Source organism: Eschrichtius robustus, chromosome 5 (assembly GCF_028021215.1).
Source record: "Eschrichtius robustus isolate mEscRob2 chromosome 5, mEscRob2.pri, whole genome shotgun sequence".
In the NCBI taxonomy this organism is placed as follows: Eukaryota; Metazoa; Chordata; class Mammalia; order Artiodactyla; family Eschrichtiidae; genus Eschrichtius; species Eschrichtius robustus.
Window position 1 is genome coordinate 22,500,432 of NC_090828.1, and position 25,694 is coordinate 22,526,125.

At 36.1% G+C, this 25,694-nt stretch overlaps 1 protein-coding gene across 1 annotated transcript in view; it reads left to right on the forward strand.

Moving 5' to 3' along the window:
- ABCA12 (ATP binding cassette subfamily A member 12) overlaps nucleotides 1–25,694 on the forward strand; it is a 181,308-nt gene that overhangs the window by 68,939 nt on the left and 86,675 nt on the right. The window contains exons 5-11 of the mRNA XM_068543786.1: nucleotides 1,609–1,724; nucleotides 4,670–4,846; nucleotides 6,567–6,745; nucleotides 12,539–12,651; nucleotides 17,074–17,149; nucleotides 21,184–21,302; nucleotides 22,317–22,423. Of these exons, the coding sequence (XP_068399887.1) occupies nucleotides 1,609–1,724; nucleotides 4,670–4,846; nucleotides 6,567–6,745; nucleotides 12,539–12,651; nucleotides 17,074–17,149; nucleotides 21,184–21,302; nucleotides 22,317–22,423 (887 nt within the window). The remainder of the gene's footprint in view (nucleotides 1–1,608; nucleotides 1,725–4,669; nucleotides 4,847–6,566; nucleotides 6,746–12,538; nucleotides 12,652–17,073; nucleotides 17,150–21,183; nucleotides 21,303–22,316; nucleotides 22,424–25,694) is intronic.

Here is a 25,694-nt window from a genome sequence, read left to right on the forward strand (position 1 = left end):
CCAACAAGGTTAAGCACCCTCCCTGTCCCAGTCATCCAGCTGACCTGGTGCTAGAGCAACTGCCAGGATGGGACTTTTCTAGCTATAGTCTTCTTCCTCCCACTCTACCACTCAGCATCACAGTCATTCATCGTGCTTGTGTACTTCTTTCATTCACAGCTAGGCCAGTGGCCCTCAGACACTAATGTGCAGAATACCCACAGGCTGAGCTTCCTGAACCTTATGTCCAGGTGCTTCTGCTGCAGATGGTCTTGAGAGACACTCGTTAGAAGCCACAAATTGAGAGTAAACTCTCAAAACAGCAGGACTGTTTTATATTCATTAGCAAATATTTATTGGGTGCCTGCTATCATGTAGGCACTGTCTTAGGTACTGAAGATACATTAGTGAACAAAACAAAGATTCCTGTATGTCAGAATATGATTGGTGATCTGGGGGAAAAAAGGAGTACCTTTAAAAATGCCATGCGATATTTAAGATTCTATGATATTAACATTCCAATACAAGTTGATGGACCAAATGAAAAAAGGTCCTTTGTTATTGTAGTAGGACTATGGTGGTGAATGGTTTTGAGGAGTTAACGTGCTGTTGTGAATGATCTCTGGGTGTTTGGCTGAGTAGGTTAAAGCACAGTAGAAATAAGATCATACTGTTGTGGTCCGGTAAGCTTTGCTTTGCTCAGTAGCCACAGATTATGTTTCTTAGCTTGGTCAGTCATCTCACAAATGTATTGCTTTGGTCTAGAGGAATCAGTTGGTAAATTCTTCAGCCCAGTGAGCATTTTAACAAAGCCTAGGCCCCACTGATGTTAGGTCGCTGTATCTTTGAATATTAAGATTCTTTGTTGTGAGGATAATAAAGTATTTCTGTGCACAGTTTATAAAAGTGAACACACTGGCTTAATGAACATCCATGCTATAGATCTGAATGTACTCTTCCAGCTGACGCTCCTGACCAGGAACACTCTGCCACATTATAAATAGTACTGGATGAGGCCGCTTTGGGAATTACTTAATTAGCATATACTGTAGTCTGGACTTATTGCTTCCTCCCATTTATTTGATCTGAAATCCATTCAAAAACCACTTTGGGGAGGAGAGAATTTATGATCCTAAGCAGATTTTAGCCTCCCAATTGAATAATTAAAAAAAAACAACCATTATCACCAGATGTGCATTGGCAGATCCTTTGAACAGATGTTGGGTATGATGGATCTGTGGAGCTAGTGGAGGCACCTCAGATCCTCTAGGCCTGAACAGAAATGATTCAGTTTATTAGGCAATAATATTGGTGATAAAGTTTAATGATATAAACTGGAATGAAAGCAAATGACATCCAAAAATGATTGGGAAAAACCCAAAAGCAGACCAAAACCATCACAGTTTTATGTGGAAGGAAAAACTGATGGACTTTGCCATTTTGCCAGTATGAAACTTTCATGGAAGATGCATATTTGAGCATGTTCTTGCTGTGGAGTATATGAGAGCATAAGTGATATTTATGGATTCTTATGTGAACCTGCCTCTGTGTGTGTGTGTGTGTGTGTGTGTGTGTGTGTGTGTGTGTGTGTGTGTATAGTATGCTAATCTCTTCTCTCTTTTACAACAGCCACAGTATTTCCTAGTCCAAGTTCTGATTTGGAAAGTAATGGAACAGATACTTTCAATGGTAGTCAAGTGCTTGCCTGGATCCTTAGTTTGGAAAAGGTAATTTCACTCAGTTTTGTATGGACTCATAAGAAAAAGCAGGTAAACAAATGCCTCTTAGATTAATAGAAGAATCTTCCAAATAGGAAGAGTATTCCCATTTGGAGTAATACCTCCAGGAGATTCTTTTCTTAGAAGCTCTTTGATAAAAAGCTTAATTTTGAGGCATTCTAAATTCCTTAAGTTCTTGGATATTTATTTACTTCCCTGTTAAGTCCCTTAAATGAACTTAAGATTTTCATTTAGTAAAAAATAGGGTGGCATTACATGTGATCTTTTAATTTCCTGAAGCAGGAAAGAAACAATGCTGTATGAAAGCAGATGAAGCTTTAACACCCATCAGACTTGCTGCCTTATCTATACTAATAATGCTTTTGGAAAAATTAGAGCTATAAAAAATATCTCCCCAAAGTAATAAAATCCCTTTCCTTAGCATGGTTTAAAGCGCTTACCTCTGGATTTCTGTCTGTTTACCAGTCTTCCACTTTAAGATTCCAGATTACAAGATGATAAACATCATTTCTATCAGAGGTGTAAACTGACAACCTATGGGCTATATGTGTATGTGTGCACATATACAAGGATTTTGAGAAATTGAATTTGAATGCCTTTAGGCAGAAGAGGTACTCTTCTGTCAGCTGCAATCCCCACTTTTCCTTATTGTCTTTTATCCAACCAGATTCATACATTTTTTTTTAATAATTTAAGCCATAGGTATTCCTTTTTATTTTTTATTTTTTTAATTTATGGCTGTGTTGGGTCTTCGTTTCTGTGTGAGGGCTTTCTCTAGTTGTGGTAAGCGGGGGCCACTCCTCATCGCGGTGCGTGAGCCTCTCACTATCGCGGCCTCTCTTGTTGCGGAGCACAGGCTCCAGACGCGCAGGCTCAGTAATTGTGGCTCACGGGCCCAGTTGCTCCGCGGCATGTGGGATCTTCCCAGACCAGGGCTCGAACCCGTGTCCCGTGCATTGGCAGGCAGACTCTCAACCACCGCGCCACCAGGGAAGCCCCCAGATTCATACATTTAAGTTATTTGGCTGGCCCATGAGTCCTGCTTTACGTGCTCTTCAGAAATTAAGAGGAGATCATTTTTAATATTTTGCTATGGAGAGACTACTTCTCTCTCTCTCTCTCTCTAACTATCTATCACACACACACATAAGAATTTTTAATAATATATCCATGTCTTATGTAGTAGACGTTTCTTCCATCTGAAACATAGGGACATAACTCTGGTCTTTATTCATATTCCTGTGACCATAGCCACTGCTGCTTGATATGTGTCTATTAGTTCCCCTTGAATTAACATTCTATATACCTGAGGCATCTTGATAAACTTGTTTATGTCAGTAAGCCAAAGAACAACACAAAAATGTATGTCAGGAAAAAGCACCATACCTATCAAGGCAATTCTGCCAGTGCTGGTTGAAATATAAGACTTCCAGAGTCAGTCCAGTCTAGATTTGGAAAGTCTAGTTTATATAATAGTTGAGGTACCTAAAGCACCCTGTGTAGCTGAGGAAGCCCCGCCACGTGCCCACGTAATTCCAGTATAAAAGCCTCCACAAATCATGCTAGGGTGCAAACTAGGGAAAGTTATTTTATTCCATTCTATTTCTTCTATATTGGTTCCTAGAAGCAAACAGCCTTGCATTGTATCAGTTAAATTCTTCAATAGCTAGAATAGCAGTGCTAGTCTCAAAAATACGACTTTATTGTATTGAAACTCCCAGGTTCTCTTTCTCACACGGAATAAAATTTCAGAATTTTGTGAGGCAGCACAGAGTCATGTATCCGATGGAGATAAGTCAAAAATGAATTTTCTATGTATAGATACATATTTTCAGAGTAGTTGGAGCAGAAAAGGGATGTAAAAATTAGGATCACATATTGATGCCTCTGTCAGCAATCTCTCTGATTCCTTTTTCTTTCTGTGTACTGCTTTCTGCAACCCTTGCAAGAATAAGTAGAGAAATCATTTTGGGTTGAGTTTATATGTAATGTTAAGAAAGAGATGTGGATGAATGACTAGAAGACCTGGCACTTAGAGTATCTCCTGGAATAAGTGGAGCCTGTCTTGTTTCATTACATTTAGAAGTTGAATCACTGGAAGGTAGAGTGTAGATTTTGTGATATAAAGGGAGGATGAAGTTAGCTAGCCCTCACCTCACAGGTTATAATAATTAATTATTAGGAAGGATGCATTAAATATTGCAACTAACTGTAATTGGCTCTATAGATATCTAAACAACTTAATGGTGAATGTGATCAATATTATAGCTGAAAACAGTGCTGCATCTGTCAACTGGTCTGTACAGTGAAATATATGGGGGACTTCCGTTATAAAAATGCTTTCCAACTATTGCCTTTGATAATTATATGCTTGTACGTATTTTCATATATGTGTTTTCTTTTTTCTTTATATGCATAGTTCTTAAATGAAATAATTGCTTTGCAAATGAAACACAATCCATGTTTTTCCACTTCTCTAAACAAACACTGTTGGTCTTGAGACTAGACTCTGAAGCTCTTCCTTTTTGGAAGTCTTCCAAAGATCCTGGCCAGTTTCCCATGAAGTGTCACAAATTATCAGGACACCTAAGTCTCTGCTGTTAAATGTCCAGGAAAAGCTTAAGATTTTTAAGCCTGAAGATTTTTGTGAGACAAGATCTAGTACATTTAGGTTGTCTAGTCAGAGACAGGAAATGTGTTCAGTTAAAAAAATCATATGCAAATCTTGTAAATCATAAAGGTGACAGGAGTTACCACATTCACACATTCTCCCAGTGACTTTTCATGGGTAAACCCAATGTATTTTAGTGTTAACTTAATAGTTGCTATAATGCAGGACCTTAAAATGGCTATTATGTAGACAGGTCAGTTTCCTTGAAGACTAGGACACGTTAATATCTATATTTACTAACATTATTATACCACTCTTCTCACACACATTGCTTTTACAGCAAAATTCGACTTCAGAAGATATACGAAGAGAACTGTGTGAGAGCTATCCAAGATATACTGCTGATTATGCCATCTCTTGGACCACTCTAGGGAAAAATGTTTTTAACATATTTTGCCTGTCCAACATGACCCTTTTAGAGTCTTCTCTCCAAGAACTAACAAACCAGTTCTCTCAGGTGAGTGTAAATATTTTAACGTGATCAAGATCTCATAAACAATAGAAGGAAGTGTATTGTTTCCATTCTCGTATACACAAAGTGACTCAAAATGAATCAAAGAGCAAATGCATAGCCCACATGGACTAGGAAATGCTGACTGAAATGTTGGCTCACCTTTGGCATGAATTCCTCGCACAGAGATTCACATACAATGTCTAATTCTAAGTAATATGTCTATTTGCTATTTAAATGTGCAGGATTGAAATTATGTTAATTTTGAACCAAAAATATTGCATTATGGTTAACGTGAAGACATCTTTGTAGATGAAATTTGACTTTGCCCTATGGTGAATGAAGATCGACTGTTTTCTCTGAGATATTTTATTTAAATGAGATTACTCAGGATACAATGTAAGTTTAATAATTAAACTATCAGAGCCTTATAACTCTCAGAAGTTAGAATAATGGATAATCTTTAAAATGTTTCTTCTAAGGTCAAACCCAATTTACAAATTTGATTTTTTTATGAAATAATATAATCCCTCTTTCCCAAATATTATATATTAAAACCAAGAACTTTATAATATGGAGTGCTAATGACTATTTTTATATGCTAGTCTTAAATTAAGATGTGAAAATAAGACACTGATAATTTTCTTTTAATGAAACTCCACATACAATGAAAGTTCACAAAAATATTCAGAATTCTCTCAAAATTTTATAAACAGGAATAAATGAAACATGTCCACATCTAACATTTTTCCCCTTGATTCTCTGAATTTTATTGTAAGTGCAGAATACTTAAATTACTCTTCAGTAATCTGAGTTTTCCAAATGAACTAGATTAGAGACACTGTTATAATAACCCCAATCCAATGTAGAGCACTTAAAATTCTATCTCAGCAAACTCAGCCGTCACGTAGAATGTGTGGTTAAGAATATGTTGTTCAAAATCACATTTTCAGCGTGAAAGGCCTTGAATTAAGACAGAACAAAAGCCTGACTTTACTAGTATGAATGAGCTTATTAAGAAGATTGTTTTGGGTGGGAATATAATGAAGGTATTAGTTGGGTCCTGTGATTCAGAGCAAAAGTACAGGTCATGGTTTTCATTTATTTGTTTGCTTATAGTACAAGATATGATTATTACATAGGATATTCACTCTAAATCATTATTATAACTGAAGTTCCTTGTATTCCAGCAGAACTTTGGAAATATTTTATTTTGTTAAGTATGTATAATTGTAATAGTAGACATTTTCATATGTTTGTATGTATACATATTCACGCACATATAATATAAAATATATAAATTTTAAGGGTTTTCTATGCAAATAATAAATAAGATAAGGTCTACTAATGGATATAGAGAAGATACGTCTGCAGATCCTAAACCAGATCCTAAAGAAAAAGAAAAATATTACTCTGAAGCTAATTTTATTTTAAGAAATTAATTTTAATTTCCCAAACACAACTTAAAATATTTTGTATAAACAGCTTTGTTAACCAGACATTAAATATGCCAATTTCTGGAACTATAGGAAAGAATCTAATTATGTGTAAGAACATTTGAAATGGTTATAGTTTTTCCAAGTAAAAGATGACTTCAAACTGAATGAAAATCTGAAAGAATTACTTATGTGAAAATCTAAACTTTTAATGTTTTCAAAGGCAGTTAGCCATGTGGTTACAGATGTTGAAGTCTCATTTCACCCTGTTGGTGGTTTTATTTTTTAAGCTATCAAGTGATCCCAATAACCAGAAGACAGTGTTTCAGGAAATGGTCAAAGTGCTGTCGTTTTTCTCACAAGTGCAAGAGCAGACAGCTGTGTGGCAGCTTCTCTCCAGTTTTCCTAATGTGTTCCAGAATGACACGACACTAAGCAATCTATTTGATGTTCTTCGAAGTGCAAACAGGTAAGAAAAAGTAAGAATTAAGGGGAATGTTACTGTTCATAAAGAAGTCTTTCTTTTTTTTTTTTAAATATTACCTTTAGGATCACTGGTAGGTAGGTAATTTAAACACAGCAAATAATCCTTCAGCACCTTATTGCAGATTTTGGCAACGAAACTAAGTGTATTAGTTCAGCAAAAGAGAAACACACATTGTGGTCATCAGGATTATTGACAGGTTTATGGGGAAACAAGGGGGAATGCTAATCATAACATCTATGGTGTCAGTTGGTATCCCAGAACTTCTGAGAAAGATGGTAGAGCAGGACCAATGGTAGATTGGAACCTTGGCTCAGGCTCACTCAGGGACAACCAGGGCTCTGTGCATCTAGTATTTTAACTGTTCAAGAAGAAAATATTTCATTGGGTTTTGGTTGGTACTACACAGTAAAAAACAACCCCATTGGCTAGAGTTTACACCAAGCCACCCCAAGGGGGTTGGCCTCCCTCACGTGCAGCCAGCTTAAGCCTGCATATTGGGTTGGCTTTATTTGACACATATGACACAAAGATTTGAAAAATTTTGCAGAAGAAACCCTTTTAAAGCCTGCGTTCCTCATAAAAGAGATCTGAGCATGGCCAGCATTCAGAGTTTGATGGACACATACTTAGGTTTTGGCTGTCCTGTCTAGCTAATTTGGAAATGTGCGTTACGCAAAACAACAACAACTACATTAACAGCTAGCAATTACTGAGTGCCTGTTACATGCCAGACACTTTACTGGACCCATTATATGTATCACATTGAAACTTACAACAGAACTATTATTTATTTTATAAGTGAGATAACAGAAGGTTATAAAAATTAAATATTTGATGATCATGCAGCTAGGAGGGTTTGAACCTGGGTTTTTTAACTCCAGAACCCAGACTGCCTCTGTAATATGTCACTAAGAGCACAGTGGATTCCATCGCTAATCTCTGAAGCACCAGAAGAGTTTTCTCATCTTCTCTGGTAAGCTTCCAAGAGTTTATATTTGTTCAAAGGCCTTATAATAAGCCCTCATGTTGTTGCATTAATTTCATTTGATTCTCACAACAGTGCTTTGAGATTGAGACTACAGATATCCCCATTTTATAAAAGAGGAAACACACCCTCATGGAGGTCAAATGACTTCCTCAAGGTTCTACAACTAGTAAGTGGTAAAGCTAGGACCTGAACTCAAGGAATCGGAACCCAAGTCCTGTGCCCTTTCCACAATAACATGTCATAACTAAGCTATTAGAAGAAGCAAGATATTAGGAAATTTGACTTGGTCCTCATTTTGGCTCTTAGGGAAATTTTCACTGACCCAGAATTTTGACACGCGATTCTTTCCATCCTTTGTATATTCTGTTTTAGAAAACAAACAGGTAAATCAAAAGAGAAAGGGGATTGTCTGAATTGTATAATGTAGCAATGAAAAGAGTCAAGATACTATTCAGACCACAGTAAGATATCACTAACACTCACTAGAATGGGTAAAATTTTAAAAGATGGACAACCCCAGTCAGCGGCAAGAATGTAGAGCAGGGGGCTTCCCTGGTGGCACAGTGGTTAAGAATCCGCCTGCCAATGCAGGGGACACGGGTTCAAGCCCTGGTCCGGGAAGATCCCACATGCCGCGGAGCAACTAAGCCCGTGCGCCACAACTACTGAGCCTGCGCGCTGGAGCCCACGAGCCACAACTACTGAGCCCACGTGCCACAACTCCTGAAGCCCACGTGCCTAGAGCCCATGCTCCGCAACAAGAGAAGCCACCGCAATGAGAAGCCCACGTACCGCAACGAAAAGTAGCCCCTGCTCGCCGGAACTAGAGAAAGCCCGCGCGCAGCAACGAAGACCCAATGCAGCCAAAAATTAATTAATTAATTTAAAAAAAACGTAGAGCAAATAGAACTTTCATACATTGCAAGTTAGAGTGTAAAATGATACAACCATTTCAGAAAACAGTGTGACAGGTTCTAATGAAGTTAAAAATAGCTCCATATGATATAGCAGTCTACCCCTGGATATTTACCCGAGCAAATGAAAACATATGCTCACATGAAGACTTGTATGCTAATGTTTATAGCAGATTTATTCATAATAGCTAAAAATTAAGGGAAAAACAAATATCCATAAACAGAATGGATGAAAAAATTAGTGGTTTACTCATACATTAGAGTTCTACTCAGTAAGAAAAATAAACAGATTGCTGAATCACACCACAACATAGATAAATCTCATGAATATTATGCTGGCAAAAAAAAACCCAGACCAAAAAACAAAAAAGGAACACATACTAGATGTGTAGATATTATGTTATTGACAAAATTAATGTATAGTGTTAGAAATCAGATCAGTGTATCTTGGGAGAACTGTTGGAAGCATGGCAAAACTTTTCTGGGGTGATCCAAATATATCTTAATTAGCATGGTAGTTAAATGAGTGTATATATTTGTCAAAACTCATTGAACTGTAACTTCAAATAGGTGCATCATATTTTATGTGAATTATACCTCAATGAAATTTCATTATTAAACAACAAATAAAAACCAAAAATGCCACAAAATAATACTCACTGGAAGGTGGAAGATCCAAAAAATACTCTCGGGTCAGAAATAAATAAATTAATTAAAAATACATCAGACATTATTTTGGTAGAGTAAATTACATAAGGACGTTGCACGGTGACTATTTTAATTCTCTTCAAATTTAAAATAAAATTACTGCATTATGCAATAGGGTATATTCTCAGGTAATGTTTACAATGTTGTAAACCAGTCTACATAATAATGAAAACAGCTTTTAAAAGAAATCGCTTCAAATTATTATAAAGCAAGTGACATTTGACTTTTATCTAACCTGAATAACTTTTTTTTAAAGTAGTTAACTTTTACTTATTTATTATTATTTAATTAACTAATTAATTAATTTAAATTTTTATTGCCAATTTATATACTTGTTTTTTCTAATATGATAGCCTCCTGCCACCTGTGAGATTTTTTAATTTAATAAATTCGACATGTTACATTTTGTAAATTTAAGGTGCACAGTGTATCACATGTGATTTTGAGCACTTGGTGTGCTATTATTACCAAGGAATTGAATTTTTAACTTTACCTTTAATTAATTTAAATTTTAAACACTGATACTTGATCCAGTTATTAGAAAAACTTTTAATATGTTTGAAACAACATGGGTATGTGAATCTACTTTTCACTGATAATTGTAATGAAATCCAAATACAGATTAAGTACTTTCAATGAAAATTTAGCATCTGAGTTGAGATGCTTCATAAGTGTAAAATATACAGTGAAATTTGAAGACAATACAATAAAAGACAAAATACTTTATTAATATATTTTATATTGATTAGGTGTTGAAATTATAACATTTTGGATGTATTGGTCAAATAAAATATATTATTAAATTAATTTCATCTGTTTCTTTTAAATTTTTTTAATATGACTACTAGAAAATTAAAAATTAAATATGTGGCTTGCATTATATTTCTGTTGGAGAGCCCTTTATAAACCTTTTTTTAAAGTTAAATCTTCTTTACTATTATTATTAAACTAACAGTATCACTAAAATCTGTAAATTCTTCACAAATGACTGTATTTTATCATCAAATCATTGGTTTATCTTACTCTTTGTTGATCAAGTAATATGGACAAATAAACCCCATAAAAAGGTTTTGAGGTTATTTACACCAGCAATTTTGCAAAGTTGTAAGTTGTTATATAGTTCAGTCACCAAAACCAGATTATATAAAGTTACGATTATGACAGAGGTAGCAAAAATGAGTAATCTCAAAAGTCAAGAAGTGTATATGAAAAAACATACATGATATTCACCATTTATGAGGAAGAAGTTGTGCTGAGATATGAATCACAAAAACTCCTTTTTAAATTACCTTTACATATAAGGAGACTTGTTTTGGATAACTTCCATTTATATATGATGAAAAGGACAGAAAAACAAAATCAGTGAAATGAAATAAAAGTATTTTGATCAATAGTTTAAAGGATTTCAGAGAGGACAATGGTCAGGTGTCATTTTTAAGTCACGTTTTGTTAGAAAAAGATGAATTAAGTCTTCTGACATTTTTATTAATGATATTAATAACAATAATGCTGACAGTTACAATGAGATTGCCAAGTGTTCAGTCTTTGAAGGTGTTACTTTGAGACAACAGATTAGCTGAGTCAAGCAGAAGGCCAAGCTGGGAGAAGGCTGGCAGAGATCTATAACCTCAGAACATTTAACTGGTCTCCATGATGACCAGGGTTCAGAAGTAACTCAAAGTCTGAGAACCAGGAGATTCTTGGGGGCAAATATAAAAATGCCTGAGGTATTGACTGTTATGTATATAGAGCAGAAATGAAAAAAATACAGCCATGCCCCTATGGCCAAACACACAGCTGTAAAAACAAGCTAACAATGCTGTGGGCTCAGTGCAGAAATGTTCTGTCCTCCTCCCCGCCATGTTGGGGCAAAGTGCCAGAGGCAAGACATAAACTGGAAAGAACATAAACTTTGAAATTAGACAGAACCAGTTCTATTTATTTGGATAACCTCGTGTAAGTTATTTAACTTTTTGAACTTTAGTTTTCCTGTCTATAAAACAAAACAAATGAAAATGACTTTATGGAACTATTAGAGAAGTAAATAAAATTATAAATATATATATATGTTTATATATAGACACATACCTACTAGAAACTAGAGGATACTCTTAGCTCTCTAAATGTTTTCATCCATAGCTAGGGAGCTAAAATTAAAATGATCTTAATTTAAATATTAAAAATTCCAAAAATATGGTAGAAAGTATATGCACATGCTGTTGCTGGAGTGAACCTTCAGTTGATTAGGATACATATGGAAAAACTATCACCTAGTATGTGTTACATTTAACTTCACAGTGGCAAATACTTAACAAAGCCTTTTAAGTTACTACTCATGTATATTAAAGCATTGCCTCACAGTATTTGTGAAATTCAGACATACTTGTACAATGCTAACATTTTTAAAATGTGCTAATGACAATAAGGGGATAAAAAAGGCATTTCTTAAGTCACTAGTTGATTTTTTGGAAATATGGAATGAACTCCAGCATAAGTGAATTTGCTGATTGTTCATCCACAGTGTAGACTGCCCATCTTATTAGTAACATAAAAATCATAGGAAAACAGTGCCAGTTAGTCTGGATATTAATTTTGAGCTACCCCTGGAGCAGTGCCTATGGGCCATTTAAGGGATAGAATGCAGTCTTTAATTAGGGCAAGCTCCATTTTTTTTTTCAAAAACATTACCATTTGTTTACCTTTGTAAAGGTAAATATCAAATGCTTAATTAATAACTATTCTTGAAACTGGATCTTTTATCTGGGCTTGATTTTTAATGAAAATAATTTCCAATATTTAATTTTTTCTTTTAATTAAAAAAAAAGAAGTATCCTTTCACTGGAAGCTTCTATTTCTAACCACTTATTTTTAGGTCTTAACAAAGAAAAAAAAAAAAAAACTGATATGAAATTCACTTCTTACTTTAAGGCCTTTTAGGTTTTAGAATCCTGGAAAGGTGAAGTGCTCTGTCTGGTTCAAGAACACTTTGTTGGGATTTTGTGCATAAACAGACAAACAAGTAATTAGACGACAAAAGCAGCATCTTGTTTCTTATGTTATAAGAATAGTTTTCTATACTGTAGCTATTTTCTCCTTGAATAACCTTTTGTTTCTGTCTGCAAACCTTGAAATGCAATCTGGTTTAATTGTTTTTCAACTTGTTAGTGCGCTGCTGGCTGTGCAGAAGGTTTATCCACGTGTTACAACTAACGAAGGTTTCAGAACTCTCCATACATCTGTTAAACATCTGCTTTACACTTTGGACTCCCCATCTCAAGGTATTACACTTCCGTCTTCCTGTATTCAATTCTGTGTTGCAATTCTGTATTCAGTTCCATTAAAAATAAAAAACAAAGTACAAGTGAAGTAATCAGTTATGGATGGTATTATTCTTAGGTGGGGACATAAGCTACAACTAAGTCTGGGTCTTTAGATAACCAAAGTGTGGAGACAAGGAGAAATGGCCAGAAAAGAGGCTGTGACTTTCTAGGATTTTTATTTTGGTAAAAATGATCTCTTTTAGTTATATTATAAAGCTATGTTTATAGTTGGTATGAAAAATAAATATCAGAGTAAAGGAGTAAGCCTCAGCAAGTAGATTTCTACCACTACTTTTTGAACAAAAGCCTACACTGAATTGCAGTATCTTTGCCCTCATTTCCAAATTTTGTCTTTTTAATCAGGATGAGTCTTTGGCAAAAATATACCCCTCAACCAGCCATCTTGAAAATGCATGATGGACATCAGAGTGTGAATAGATCAGTATAGATCTACTGTCACTTATAGGTGTAAGACAAACTATAGCATGTTGCTAGTGAATCAGAAAAAAATCACCTTTGCATATAGAGGATAGCATTATATACCACACACATGGAAATGCACAGACACACACACAGCCATATACAGACAAACATTTAGGGCTATAAGGAATAAATCCCTACTTCCCAAGTAAAATGTTTCGTTAGCATTTACCTCTCCTGAATGAATTTAGAAATAGGCTTTCTCAACTGAGTTTGTCAGCTTTTAAATATGTAGACTTTACCTTTGGATTACTGATAAGTGTCCTGAGAGCATCAGGTCACAACCTGATTGTTTATTACAAGGTCTTTATTAGTTTTCACATGAATAGCAGGTTTGGAAAGGCTTTGAAGACTTCTCGAAGGAGGGTCTAACATACACTTGGATACCAATTTCTGTTAGTCTAGAACATTTTTTATATCATCAATTACAGAATTAATGACTAGCTTGCAAGATTGACTGTTGTTAAATTCAATGGTCTTGACGAACATTAAGGTTAAAAAAAAACTTGCACTTTTAAAAAAGTCCAGACCAGAAAACCAGACAGTACAGTAAAAAACACTAATTATTTCCTCTGTATATTTTTATATTTTCATTTTAAAGACTTGAGACCTTCAAGTTTCTCCTTACCATTCTTTTCCTTTTCATCTTCAGACTCACACCTTGTAATTGTAAAGTAGAGGGATGAAGTTGAAAATTTTTTTACAAAGGACAAAAGCTCCTCAGTGCCTTAGAAGCAAAAGAACCTGTCATTAACTGAGGCAGCAAAGCACTTTTTTCTGTTAACAGTATAACTAACTCAATTTTCAGTCCTTAACAATGACCATGTCTCATGTCTATGAATATGCTAATGATTTTGGCATGTATTAAGCCATGGCACTGGATAGTCAGGATGACAAGGAAATACATCAAGGAAATGTGTTTTTATTTTTAAAATTAGATGTGCTTATATTTGTTTGTTTTTAAATTTCCTACACATGTGACTTTATCAGTCTGAGGATACCAACGCAGTAGCATTAATGTCAATTCCTAAGTCATTAACCCTAAGCCCCTACCTACCTGCCTGAGCAGAAATTTCATGGCCTTTGAAAACTCCTTCCAGGTATTTCTGGGAATCCTTCAGGAAACTCAAACTTGTTTTGAAGCACAGACACCTGCCACGTTGCCCAAGCCACCCATGCTTAGTCTCCATGGCGTTTAGCGGTATTTGTGAACATACTTCTTCCCTTGGCTTTACACTCAGTAAACTGGAGTGGAATGGTCTCTTATAGCAGAGTTGCTTGGGTCCTCTCTAATGCATGACAGGGCTCAGATAGCTTTGAAGGTCTCACTCCTCTCTTTCAAAGAAAAAATAAAAAGGTAGTGTTTTTTGTGTCAGTGATAAATGTTTTATTATCTTAAGTCCCTTCTATCATCAAAAACAACTCTATAAGAGATAGTTATTATCCCATTTTGCAGACAAAGAAACTGAGGCAAAGGGAGGCTGGGCACTTTGCCTGTGTTATACATCCAGCAAGTGACTGAACCTGAGATTTAGAGCCTAGATCTGTCTAAGCCCAAAGCCTAGGCCCCCAAGCTCTTTGTTAGATGGCCTCACTCATATTTACCATCTGGGACATATACACACTATGATAGCTCACACAAGTACCTGCCACCACCAAACCTCAGAATGGCTCCACTTTCGGCCACTGATGGAGTCTGACTATTTGTGTCAGATTCCTTCCCACATGATACATTTTTTGATAGCCATTGCCCCATTCCTTTCCACACCACATGTCTGTTTCTAATTCAAACCTCCCCACCCCATGTCTAGTTCTGATTCAACCCTGGTTATGAACATAGTTCAAGGTTTTTTCAGAAGCCTCCTCAGCAACCATGATAATATGGAGATGCTAATAAACACTTGGGAAGAAGCTTGTCTCCTAACTTCCTGTTTTAAGGAGTCTAATTCTCAGCTCCTCCCCACTGAGGATCCCTACTTCACAGTTTAGTATTTTCATTTATAAAACTGAGTTTTGAGAGCAAAGATTACCTTTTTGGCTCATTGAAGTTTGCTGTTTTGCAAAGTAGTAAATTACATGAAATTACATCTTTAAAAACAGAAAGCAATCTTTACTGGTGAAAGAGGTTATCTGTGCACTGGATTTCTTTCTGTGTCTTTGGGCACCCTTTTTATATATGCCTAATTCTACAAATAAAATAAAATCTGACTTTTTAAAGGTCTGTAACAATTTCCACTTCATTAAAGCCTATTTAATACAGTATTTCTTCTCAGACACCCTAGAGTCCAGAATGAAAAGTGACCAGAGGGAGAAGTCCATACTTAACATCAAGATCAAGCCTATAATTGATATGTATAAAGTTAATTTCTATTAGTTATTCATTTGAATAGCGTGATGAGGAAGAAACACTCCATAACCATATAGAATACAAATGCTAATGAACTTGCTCAGCATCACATAGGAATTCAAAGTGAGCAAGATATGATCTTGGGGAAATGGTTTTATATACTTTTACACTGCAAAAGCATATAAGTCTCCAGAGTCCTATCCTGGATTATTCCATATATGGATGCCGATAAATAATAGGTATTACCATTATTAATTAGGTTTATTTATTCTGGGTATCTTCTTCTTGGTCCTTTCACTCACTAATGCATTGCTATCATTAGAGTAATAATACTTAGCTGCATCTTGAGCAGAGCAGAGAACTCCCTTCTGCCAGAGAGGAAAACTGAAAAAGCCACTCTGCCAGATACTAGGGACAGAGCAGACATTACTCAGACATGACTGATACAGACGTAAACAAGGAGGTCTTTAATTCTGTGAGTCTTTTACACACATGCTTAGACAAAATGATCAGCGTGAGAAGAGTACAGATGGTTTCCTAGTTTTGTGCTAGGACCTTCTTAGAAGGCTTTAGAACACGCGAACTAGAGACAACGGGAGAAGCGTTAAAGCTGGCAATAAAATATCCTATTGAAAATGGTTAGGCCAATGTTAAAAAATGACAGCACTAAAACTACTGGATTATTTATAAGGAATTAGTAGTGTCTACAGGGAAGACTGAAATAAGTAATACCGTTTCTTTAAAGGGGCCGAATGAAAGCACTGGATTTATGATGTTTTTATTTATGTAGTAGCTGTTTAAAGTATTTCATTTTCAATTTTGCATGTGAATGTTGTTGCACACTTACTCTTTAACAATACAATGTTATGCAACAAGCTGAATAAGGAACCTGTTTAACTTCTAGGGACGATTCTCTGTGTTGAATTAGATCTTCACATATGGTTTCCATTAGACCCAACTTAGTGATTGCCTTCCACACTCCAAACTTTCATATTATTTGAGACCACTCAGAATGGTTCTGTTAACATTAGCCAATTTGCATTCACAGCTACATTCAGTTGAAATCACTGGCTGCTTTTTGAAAGACAGAAAATATACATTAGTGATGGTAGATGTTTCCTACGGCCACATTCTAGACAACCGAAGACAAACAAACAAAAAAATCCAGTGACCCGTAAGACTGAAATTGGCTTCGTTTGATTAAGAAGTCATGGGGTAGTCAATTTGCATTATGATATTTAAGAGTCATCTATGCATACAGGTCTTAGGATAAAATAATGCAATGGTTTGATGCACAGAGAAATAATTTGTTCGAAATACATATGCTTGACCATTGGAATTATTTCAATTAGTAGGCATCTATTTCCTATAAATATCTTAAATGTTTCCAACTGAAAGAGCTTAGACATCTCTTGTAAAATCCTTTGGAGAAAAATTCTGCAGACTTCCTGCATTTTTTTCCCATTAATTTGACCTGGGATGATTTTTGCTTAGAAAAATAAATCCTTTACGAAAATGTTAAATATTCTCCTATATAAATATTATCACTTTAGGTGGCTCTGATAATACAACACATGTGTGGAGTGAGGAAGATGGACAGTCTCTATCCCCAAGCAGCCTGGCTGCACAGTAAGTCTTTGTTGGTTTGTTGGTTTGTTTCTAAACTGGTAAGTAACTTGGCTGAATAAGCAATCAAAACAATTCATAAACATAATTCTTTTATCAGTATATAAGGCCATGGAATAGAAAAATCAATTATTGACTGACCACAGAAAAAGATACAGTTGAAGTGCAGTAAAGTTGAAAGTTGTTTTTTGGTATTATTCAATGGTACTTTCAGATAATGCAACATGAGGATCTGTTTTTCAGTTCTAAGATTGTATAACTAGATCCCACATGTTCTGTCTGGATTGGTTACCTTATGTCTATGAGGAGAATCTAGCTGGAGGCCCAATTTCCAACTCTTTTCAGGTCTTTCATCATGAAAGATGTAGAGGTCGCCAATTTTTTACATTACTATTTATTTCGGTTTTTAAAAATCACGATATTTTGTATGCTCACTCAAGGTAATGCAAACTTTGGTTGCTTCAGTAGTATTCAGGTAGCCAAAACTGTTTATAGGTAATTTAATTTTGGACTCTTTGTGGGGCATGTAAATATGTTGTCTCAGGAATAGGCAGTGGAAATAACAGCAGTTACCTTAGCTTCTAAGGACCATTAATCTAAGCAGTTCTCTGAAGTAACTGTAATAGTTATGGTAGAAGCTGACTGAAGTAAATGCATATAGTTCAAGGCAAATTTAGAGACTAGGTGGCCTGTTATGTAAAAGGTTGTTTTGGCCTGATAAATTATACTATTGAAATTCTTTAACTTTAGTCCCAAAGGATGTATTTTTGTGCTAATGGAAATGTGTACAAATAAAAACAAATAATAGGACTTACTTTTAACCATTCATTTCTTTTTCTAAAATAAAATCTATGCAATTGTTTATAAACTTTCTGTTATTCAATGAGAAGTTCCCTAACTCTGGGTAATTCTAGGCAAAATCCTTCCATCAATAACCACCTCCTCTTTCTGCTCCCACATCTCTCCTCCTCTAAGGTGGCTGAACCAGATGCTTCTCCCAAGAGCAATCTCACAGCTCTGGGCAGTTTTACCCCAGACAGGATTCCATGTTCCAAATAATCAAGTCTTTTAAACACATTCTCTGTATAGCCAGAAAAATAATTTTTTTAAAAAACCTCTGAATTGAATGAAGTAAGAAAGAGAAAAACAAATACCGTATGCTAATGCACATATATGGAATCTAAGAAAACAGTACTGATGAACCTAGTGAAAGGGCAGGAATAAAGACGCAGATGGAGAGAACGGACTTGAGGACACGGTGGGGAAGGGGAAGCTGAGACGAAGTGAGAGAGTAGCACTGACATATATACATTACCAAATGTAAAAGAGATAGCTAGTGGGAAGCTTCTCCGTAGCACAGGGAGATCAGCTCGATGCTTTGTGACGACCTAGAGGGACGGGATAGGGAGGATGGGAGGGAGGCTCAAGAGAGAGGGGATATGTATACTTATAGCTGATTCACTTTGTTGTACAACAGAAACTAACACAACGTTGTAAAGCAATTATACTCCAATAAATAACTAAATATATATATATATATATATATATATATATATATATATATAACCTCTGAATTGAGACAACTGGATGCTTATTGCTGAAGCCAGGTATCTTTATCAGAGCCTTGGGGCATCCATAGCATTGATAATGTTAGCGCTTCAGACCTGAAAGTTCCACAGCAAATGTAGTTGGTTACTGACAGCTAGCTGACAGTTTATTAGAAAGAATTCAATACTTTTAAGATGGCTCTTGTTGAGATTGATGCAATTAAGGGATTTCTTATCTTTGGACTTCCTTTCCCTCCCCACTTTAAAATAATCATAGACTGGCAGTACTTGGCATGAGATAGAAATGTTTATGGTCCAGAATTTTCTGAAGAAAGCTGCTCAAAAAAATTTTTTTCCTCAGAGCTCTTCTCCTTCATTATTTTTGCACTAAAGTTAATTATTTTTTTATTGTGGTGTGTGTGTGTGTGTGTGTGTGTGTGTGCACATACATGCATGCATACATCCATAAGCTCATCTTTAGTTGTAACCATTCTTGAGAAATAGGTGAGATTTTTATATAAAGAATACATAAATTAAATCGTTTAAAGGAATACTTGGATGTTTATGCCAAAACAGTGGCACATATGTATCTTAATTTTTGGTGTATCTTAAATCTCATCTCAAAAATCTTGGCAATCACATTCTTTTTTTTTTTTTTTTTTTTTTAATTTTTATTTATTTATTGATTGATTTTTGGCTGTGTTGGGTCTTCGTTTCTGTGCGTGGGCTTTCTCTAGTTGTGGCAAGTGGGGGCCAGTCTTCATCACGGTGCGCGGGCCTCTCACTGTCGCGGCCTCTCTTGTTGCGGAGCACAGGCTCCAGATGCGCAGGCTCAGTAATTGTGGCTCACGGGCTTAGTTGCTCCGCGGCATGTGGGATCTTCCCAGACCAGGGCTTGAACCCGTGTCCCCTGCATTGGCAGGCAGATTCTCAACCACTGCGCCACCAGGGAAGCCCCACATTCTTTATGGAACTAAGATAATGCTTAGATGATATTTCAAGGTCACTTTTAGCCCAAGATTCTTCTATTTAAAGCTTGAAAATTCACCATTCACCATTCTTGTGCCGTTTCATCTGGAAAGGTAGACCAGTATTTTGCTACTGAGCACAGCACCAGAACGGAAATGGCTCAATGCTATAATGATTAAGACAAAGAGGAAGACAAACACAAAAAAAAGAGAGGTAATACTGAGAGGAGAGTCTCTGGTCAAGGAAATGCCTAAACAAAAGCAAGAAGCCTCAGGAATGGGTGCAATTTTTTTAAACATGGAGGCTGTGGACTGTATTTAAATGAGAGTCGGCCATCTGACCAATTAACTGTGCTCTGACTGCCAAGTTAGGGACTTTTCTTGCCATAGATTTTTTTTCTTGTTAAACTTCCTCAAAGATCCAGTGTCATTAACCCACATGTAAACACCCTGAGACTTCTTTAATGTTAATGCAGACATTGTCCTACATGTTTACTAGCTATGCCAGGATAAGTCTCTTCCATTCGTATTTGAATTAAATCTAAATTAAATATCCAATAGAACTAGTTAATTTGTGTGTTGTGCAGTTTGATTCAAAATAGATGGTTCCCAAATAAACCATTGATACTTGTTCTATCTCTGCTGTACATAACATTCAATAGTAGACACTAAGGGAAGAAATTACAAAATAAGTAGAGATGCAGGCTCACAGTTGAAGTGACAGGGCGTGCGTAACATACACGTTTACTTACTCACGTATGTATGCCTCAAAAATCTTAGACTATATCCTCACATGCCAGTCAGTTTGAAAGGAAACCGGAAAGTGGTTAATTTGGGAACTCTGAATTGGTTGTTTAAAGAAAAAAAAAAGGAACTTATATTGTTCATTTGGATTCTACCATTTCTTTTTAATCACAGTTAAATGAATTTAAATTATTTAGAGAATATTATAGGTGGAAGGGATCTAGCAGATCATTTGACAAGAGAGGAAACTGAAGCCCAGAGAGAGGGTTGCCAGATTTAGAGGAAAGAGAAAAGAAAAAAGAGAAGAGAAGTAAAGGGAAGGGAAGGGAGGGGAAGGAGGAGAGGGGAGGGGAGGGGAGGGGAGGGGAGAGGAAGGAGACATGCAAGACTCATGGGACATACTAATACTGAAAAATTGTTCATTATTTACCTGAAATTCAAATTTAACTGGGACTCCTGTATTTTATCTGGCAACCCTAGCCCAGTGATTTTTTCTTTCATGTAAATGTGCCTAGAAATGATCTTAAGATCACTTATGATTGGATATTAAAATAATTAAACGTAGAGGTAATGCCCATGGAAAGGTAAATACTTAGAGGATCTAGAGTAGTGCTGCCACTGTGCAGCTGGGCTGGATGGGGGAAGATGTCCTACTTCATGGTGCTTCAGTGCTCAAATCAGCCAATGCCACACAACCAGGGACTCGCATGGTCTCAACAAAATGGCTTTGCTTTATTTTGATGTGACTTAATTTATATATTCTTTTCTAATTCTATAGGCTCCTAATACTGGAAAACTTTGAAGATGCCCTCTTAAATATATCAGTAGATAGTCCTTATATTCCTTACTTGGCATGTGTGAGAAATGTCACTGACAATTTGGCCACGGGATCAAAAGGTAATACTCTTCTTAAAGAGTCAAAATGCTACTACTCATGGTTTGTAATTTTGTTCTAAAATAGTAAATCTTATAAGATGTTGGCTTAAAAACGAAAGAAAATTTAAAAATCTTAGTTTCCATATGCATCTGTTTCAGTGGTTTGATATATAAAGGGACTGTCTAATCATATATTATTACTCCTGTTCTTGCTGCTAGTACCACCTGGACACCTGGACAAACTTTAATGTATAATGGCCAGGTAACAGATGTGTTAATGGCCACCTGGATGAACTTTCCAAGTCTCCAGAATTAGGAGTTCACGTAACCCTCCATGACATTTTCTATGCCCTTAATAATCTTAGTTGTCAAAAAATAGTGAAGAAGGATAATGTAGACTTCCAAAAGCAGATGTAAATTACATAAAGAAAGGCATTTTTGTAGCAGACTATTTTTACTTCTGATCCTTACACACTTTAACCGTGAAGATTGCGTTTAATCATATATTTCTTTTCCTTTTTTTAAAGATAAAACATCTATTTTCTTACACTTTGTAGGAGATATACATTCACTGTTCCTACACCAAAATAGCTTTTTGAGACTTAATGGCAAGCAAATAGCACAACAGATATTTAAGTGTGGTCTCTGTTTACTGGACATGAATAAATCAAGGTTGGAAGGGCATATTTGTGTCACAGAGATTATACAACCTATTCTCTCTCAAACACTTCAACTTAATAGTACATCCAAAATAAAAGCATGTTCAGTTCACCAAGAACCAAAACTGTATAGCACCTTTGCTGGAAATATTTTTGTCTCTAAGCAGAATATCTATGAATATTTTAAAAATAATGAACTCTGTAGTCTCCATGGTTCAAGGAAAGATTAAATTTTCACTCCTTTTATATTTAGATTGAAATAGGCTATTATCTTAGAAAAAACTTAGTAATAAATTAGGATAAAGGTGTCTTTCAAATAGGTTTCCTAGATGACCTTGCAGTTCACATAAGGTAATTCTTTTCTCCTCCTTTACAGAAAATTTAAGACTGCTGCACTCTACAATTCGATTTAAAAAATCTTTTCTTCAAAATGGTTCCTATGAGGATTACTTCCCTCCAGTTCCTGAAGTCTTGAAATCAAAAGTAAGCCATGACAGAAAAAAAAAAAAAAAAATCAAAACTTCCTGTAATTCTCTGGCAAGGTATATTTGTAATTTAAGTTTTAAATCTGTATTTTTTTAAATACTGGTTCTATTTTGAGTCTAGATTAATGCTAGAAAAAGGGTGACAAGAGTTCTGGTGCTACATAATTGTATTTTGTTTTTAATCAGTGGTTATCTCTGTCTGAAATGACCCATAAGAGACTAATTACAGAATGCAATACGTAAAGGAATAGCTCCTGATGTAGTTGTCTCATTAAGCTACACGATTTGAAAAAGCATTAAAAATTTGATTCCTAATTTGAAATGTCCCTAGTTTGTTTTTTTTTTATAATAGATTTATTTATTTATTTATTTTTGGCTGCGTTGGGTCTTCTTTGCTGCACGCGGGCTTTCTCTAGTTGGCGGCGAGCAGGAGCTACTCTTTGTTGTGGTACGCGGGCTTCTCATTGCGGTGGCTTCTCTTGTTGCAGAGCATGGTCTGTGGGCGTGTGGGCTTCAGTAGTTGTGGCACATGGGCTTAGTACTTGTGGCTCGCGGGCCTCAGTAGTTGTGGTGCATGGGCTTAGTTGCTCCGCAGCATGTAGGATCTTCCCAGACCAGGGCTCAAACCCGTGTCCCCTGCATTGGCAGGCGGATTCTTAACCACTGCGCCACCAGGGAAGCCCCCTAGTTTTTAAATCTATAAAAGTTGATTTCAAAAGCTGATGTTTTAGACTTCACAGTGTACAAAAATCTCAGAAGTTGACTCACCTTATTTGTATTATTATCATCAGAAGCAGAAACTAATACTGTAAATCATATTAAAATGTATGATATTGAAGAAAGGGAGGGAAAGCAATGGGAAAAATGTTAACTCTGAAGTTTGAATTGGTTGGTGTTTGTCTCTTATTCTTTGTCTAGCTCATACATACAGTACACAGGTTATCATGAAATTCACTCTCTTTCTTAAATAACCCTTTAAATTTTGAAACCAGCTCTCCTAGTAAGAACAGCAGTTTAATTGGATTTATGTAGCCAGGGATAAAGTAAAATTAGAACTGGTTTATTCAGAACAAGCAGGATGACTTGCTGTGTAGTCAGCCTGGTCTAATTAAGCAGGCATACATAACATGCGTCCATGTATATTGCAAATAAATATGCTAGTTAGATTATCTACATTGTAGTCTTAGTCTTCTACATGAATCAAAATTTCTAGTGTACTTAATTTAGCACTATCTTAGTTTGTGCAAATGAGAAGGAAGTTATGCATTCATCTGGAAAAGTCCTACTCATCCTTCAAGGATAAGTTTAAATGTCACTCTTATAATATTAGAGTATCTCCTTTCTCACTGTTTCCAAGTCAGGATAATGACTTTGTATGCATGTAAGATTTACCCATTCATTCATTCCATCCATCATCTATGCTCCCATAATGCTAATCTGTTTATTTAAAAGATATAATCTCTAACCCCAAAGTCCTTGTAATCAATCCAGTGGAGGAGATGGAAAAGAAGGCCAATGATTATAACGCAGTGAAGTAAGTGTTGTGGTATGTGGATGGACAGGATTCTGTATGTGGAGGTGGCATATCTGACGCAGATTGCAGAGCGTGAAGGTGGAGAGAAGAAGCTTCATGGAGGAGATACGCCTTACTCTGAGTCTTGCAGGCTGTGGGATTAGTTTATAGTCCTACATGCCAGACATAGAGACACGCATTGGTAAGAGGTATGAACCTGAAGGACAGACATAGGTTACCTGGAGTTATGTGTCCAGCTGGAGCACAAGATGCCCATGAGAGAGGCAGGAAAGGGGGCCCAGATCCCCAAGGCCTCTTTATGTTTAGTCAAGGAGTTTGAATCTGATCCTGAAAATTGTGAATTTGAAGAAGGTGAATTCTGCATTTTAGGAAAAGGTCTCTCTAGGAGAATTATGGAGGACAGATTGGAAGAAAGCCAAGTAGGTGATTTTTTGTAGTAACCTAAGCAAAAAGTGAGGCCCCGCACTATGTCAGTGGCAGAGAATAGAAGGAAAAGAATTTCAAGAGCATTGTAGGAGGTGGGTTGACACCACTTGGCAGCCAGTGAGGTGTGAGGCATAGGGAAGAGGAATCTCCGATTACAGTGAGATTTCTGGCTTTTGGAATTTACTACTTAGCATTATAGCTCATTGTATATGTAGGGTCTGTTTCCCTCACTAGAGTGTAAAATCTGATGAAATTATGCCTTCTGCATCTCTAAAGTCTCACATCTAGCACATAGTAGTATCTTAAGACTTGACTCATGAATGTGTGAACAAATGATGGTGTTAAAGTAGAGCCCTGGTGATGTAATCGTATTACCTGGGCAATTACTCATTGTAGTTCTCAACTTACAGAGTAACTGAGCAGCACACAATATACATTGGGAAATGGAAACAATACATTCTCAGTCATTTACAATAATGGTATGGGAATGGAGCTAAGGATAACTTAAAACAGCATCCACATTTTGAGTATACTGCTCCCCTTGTGGGTTACATTATGAAAAAGGTTCAAGAAGCCACAGAAGTGGAAATAAACTACAATCCTGTCCCTTAGGTGGGAAATCTATTGTCATTTATAACAAGCATGGCTACTATTTGCAATTGACAGAACCCGTTCATTCCAGGACTACAGGCTCCATAGGAACATGGTTAAGTCTGTCACTGTACTCTGTACTCTCAGCACCTGGCACGGAGTCTGACACATGGAAAGTATTCAGTACATATCATTGAAAGAATGAAGACAGACTCCAGAGTTTTGTAAGAAGAGATGCTTTTACTTCCCTGCTTTGTCCTCCTTGGTAATTGGTATCTTGATTGTGACAGTGAGTTAGGGCCCACCCTAACATTTTTATTCATGATACTTCTAAGAAGGTTGAGACCCTCCAAAATGCCAAATGCCTGTCATTCATTGGTGACTTTTTTTCTTTTCTAGCCCCGAACATTCTACTCTTCTTGAACTTTAGAGTTTTCTCCTCCCTTCATCGTCTGTTTTCTCCTCTTTTATTTCCAGTCTCTCTGGTGGGAAGGATAACTTCCTGATTGGGGAAATACTCATAAAATGGATATTCTCTATATTAAGCAGAAATACAGATAGGACACTACTTATATTGTAATACCTTTGCGTTTTTAAATAGGTCTCATTTCCTTTCATTTACCTGCTAAGAGCCCAGAAGTGTTGCTTGCAGTTGCAGCATTTTTACACATACAGTATTTTGAAGTCTACGCCATCGTGTTACTTACAGTTCTGACTC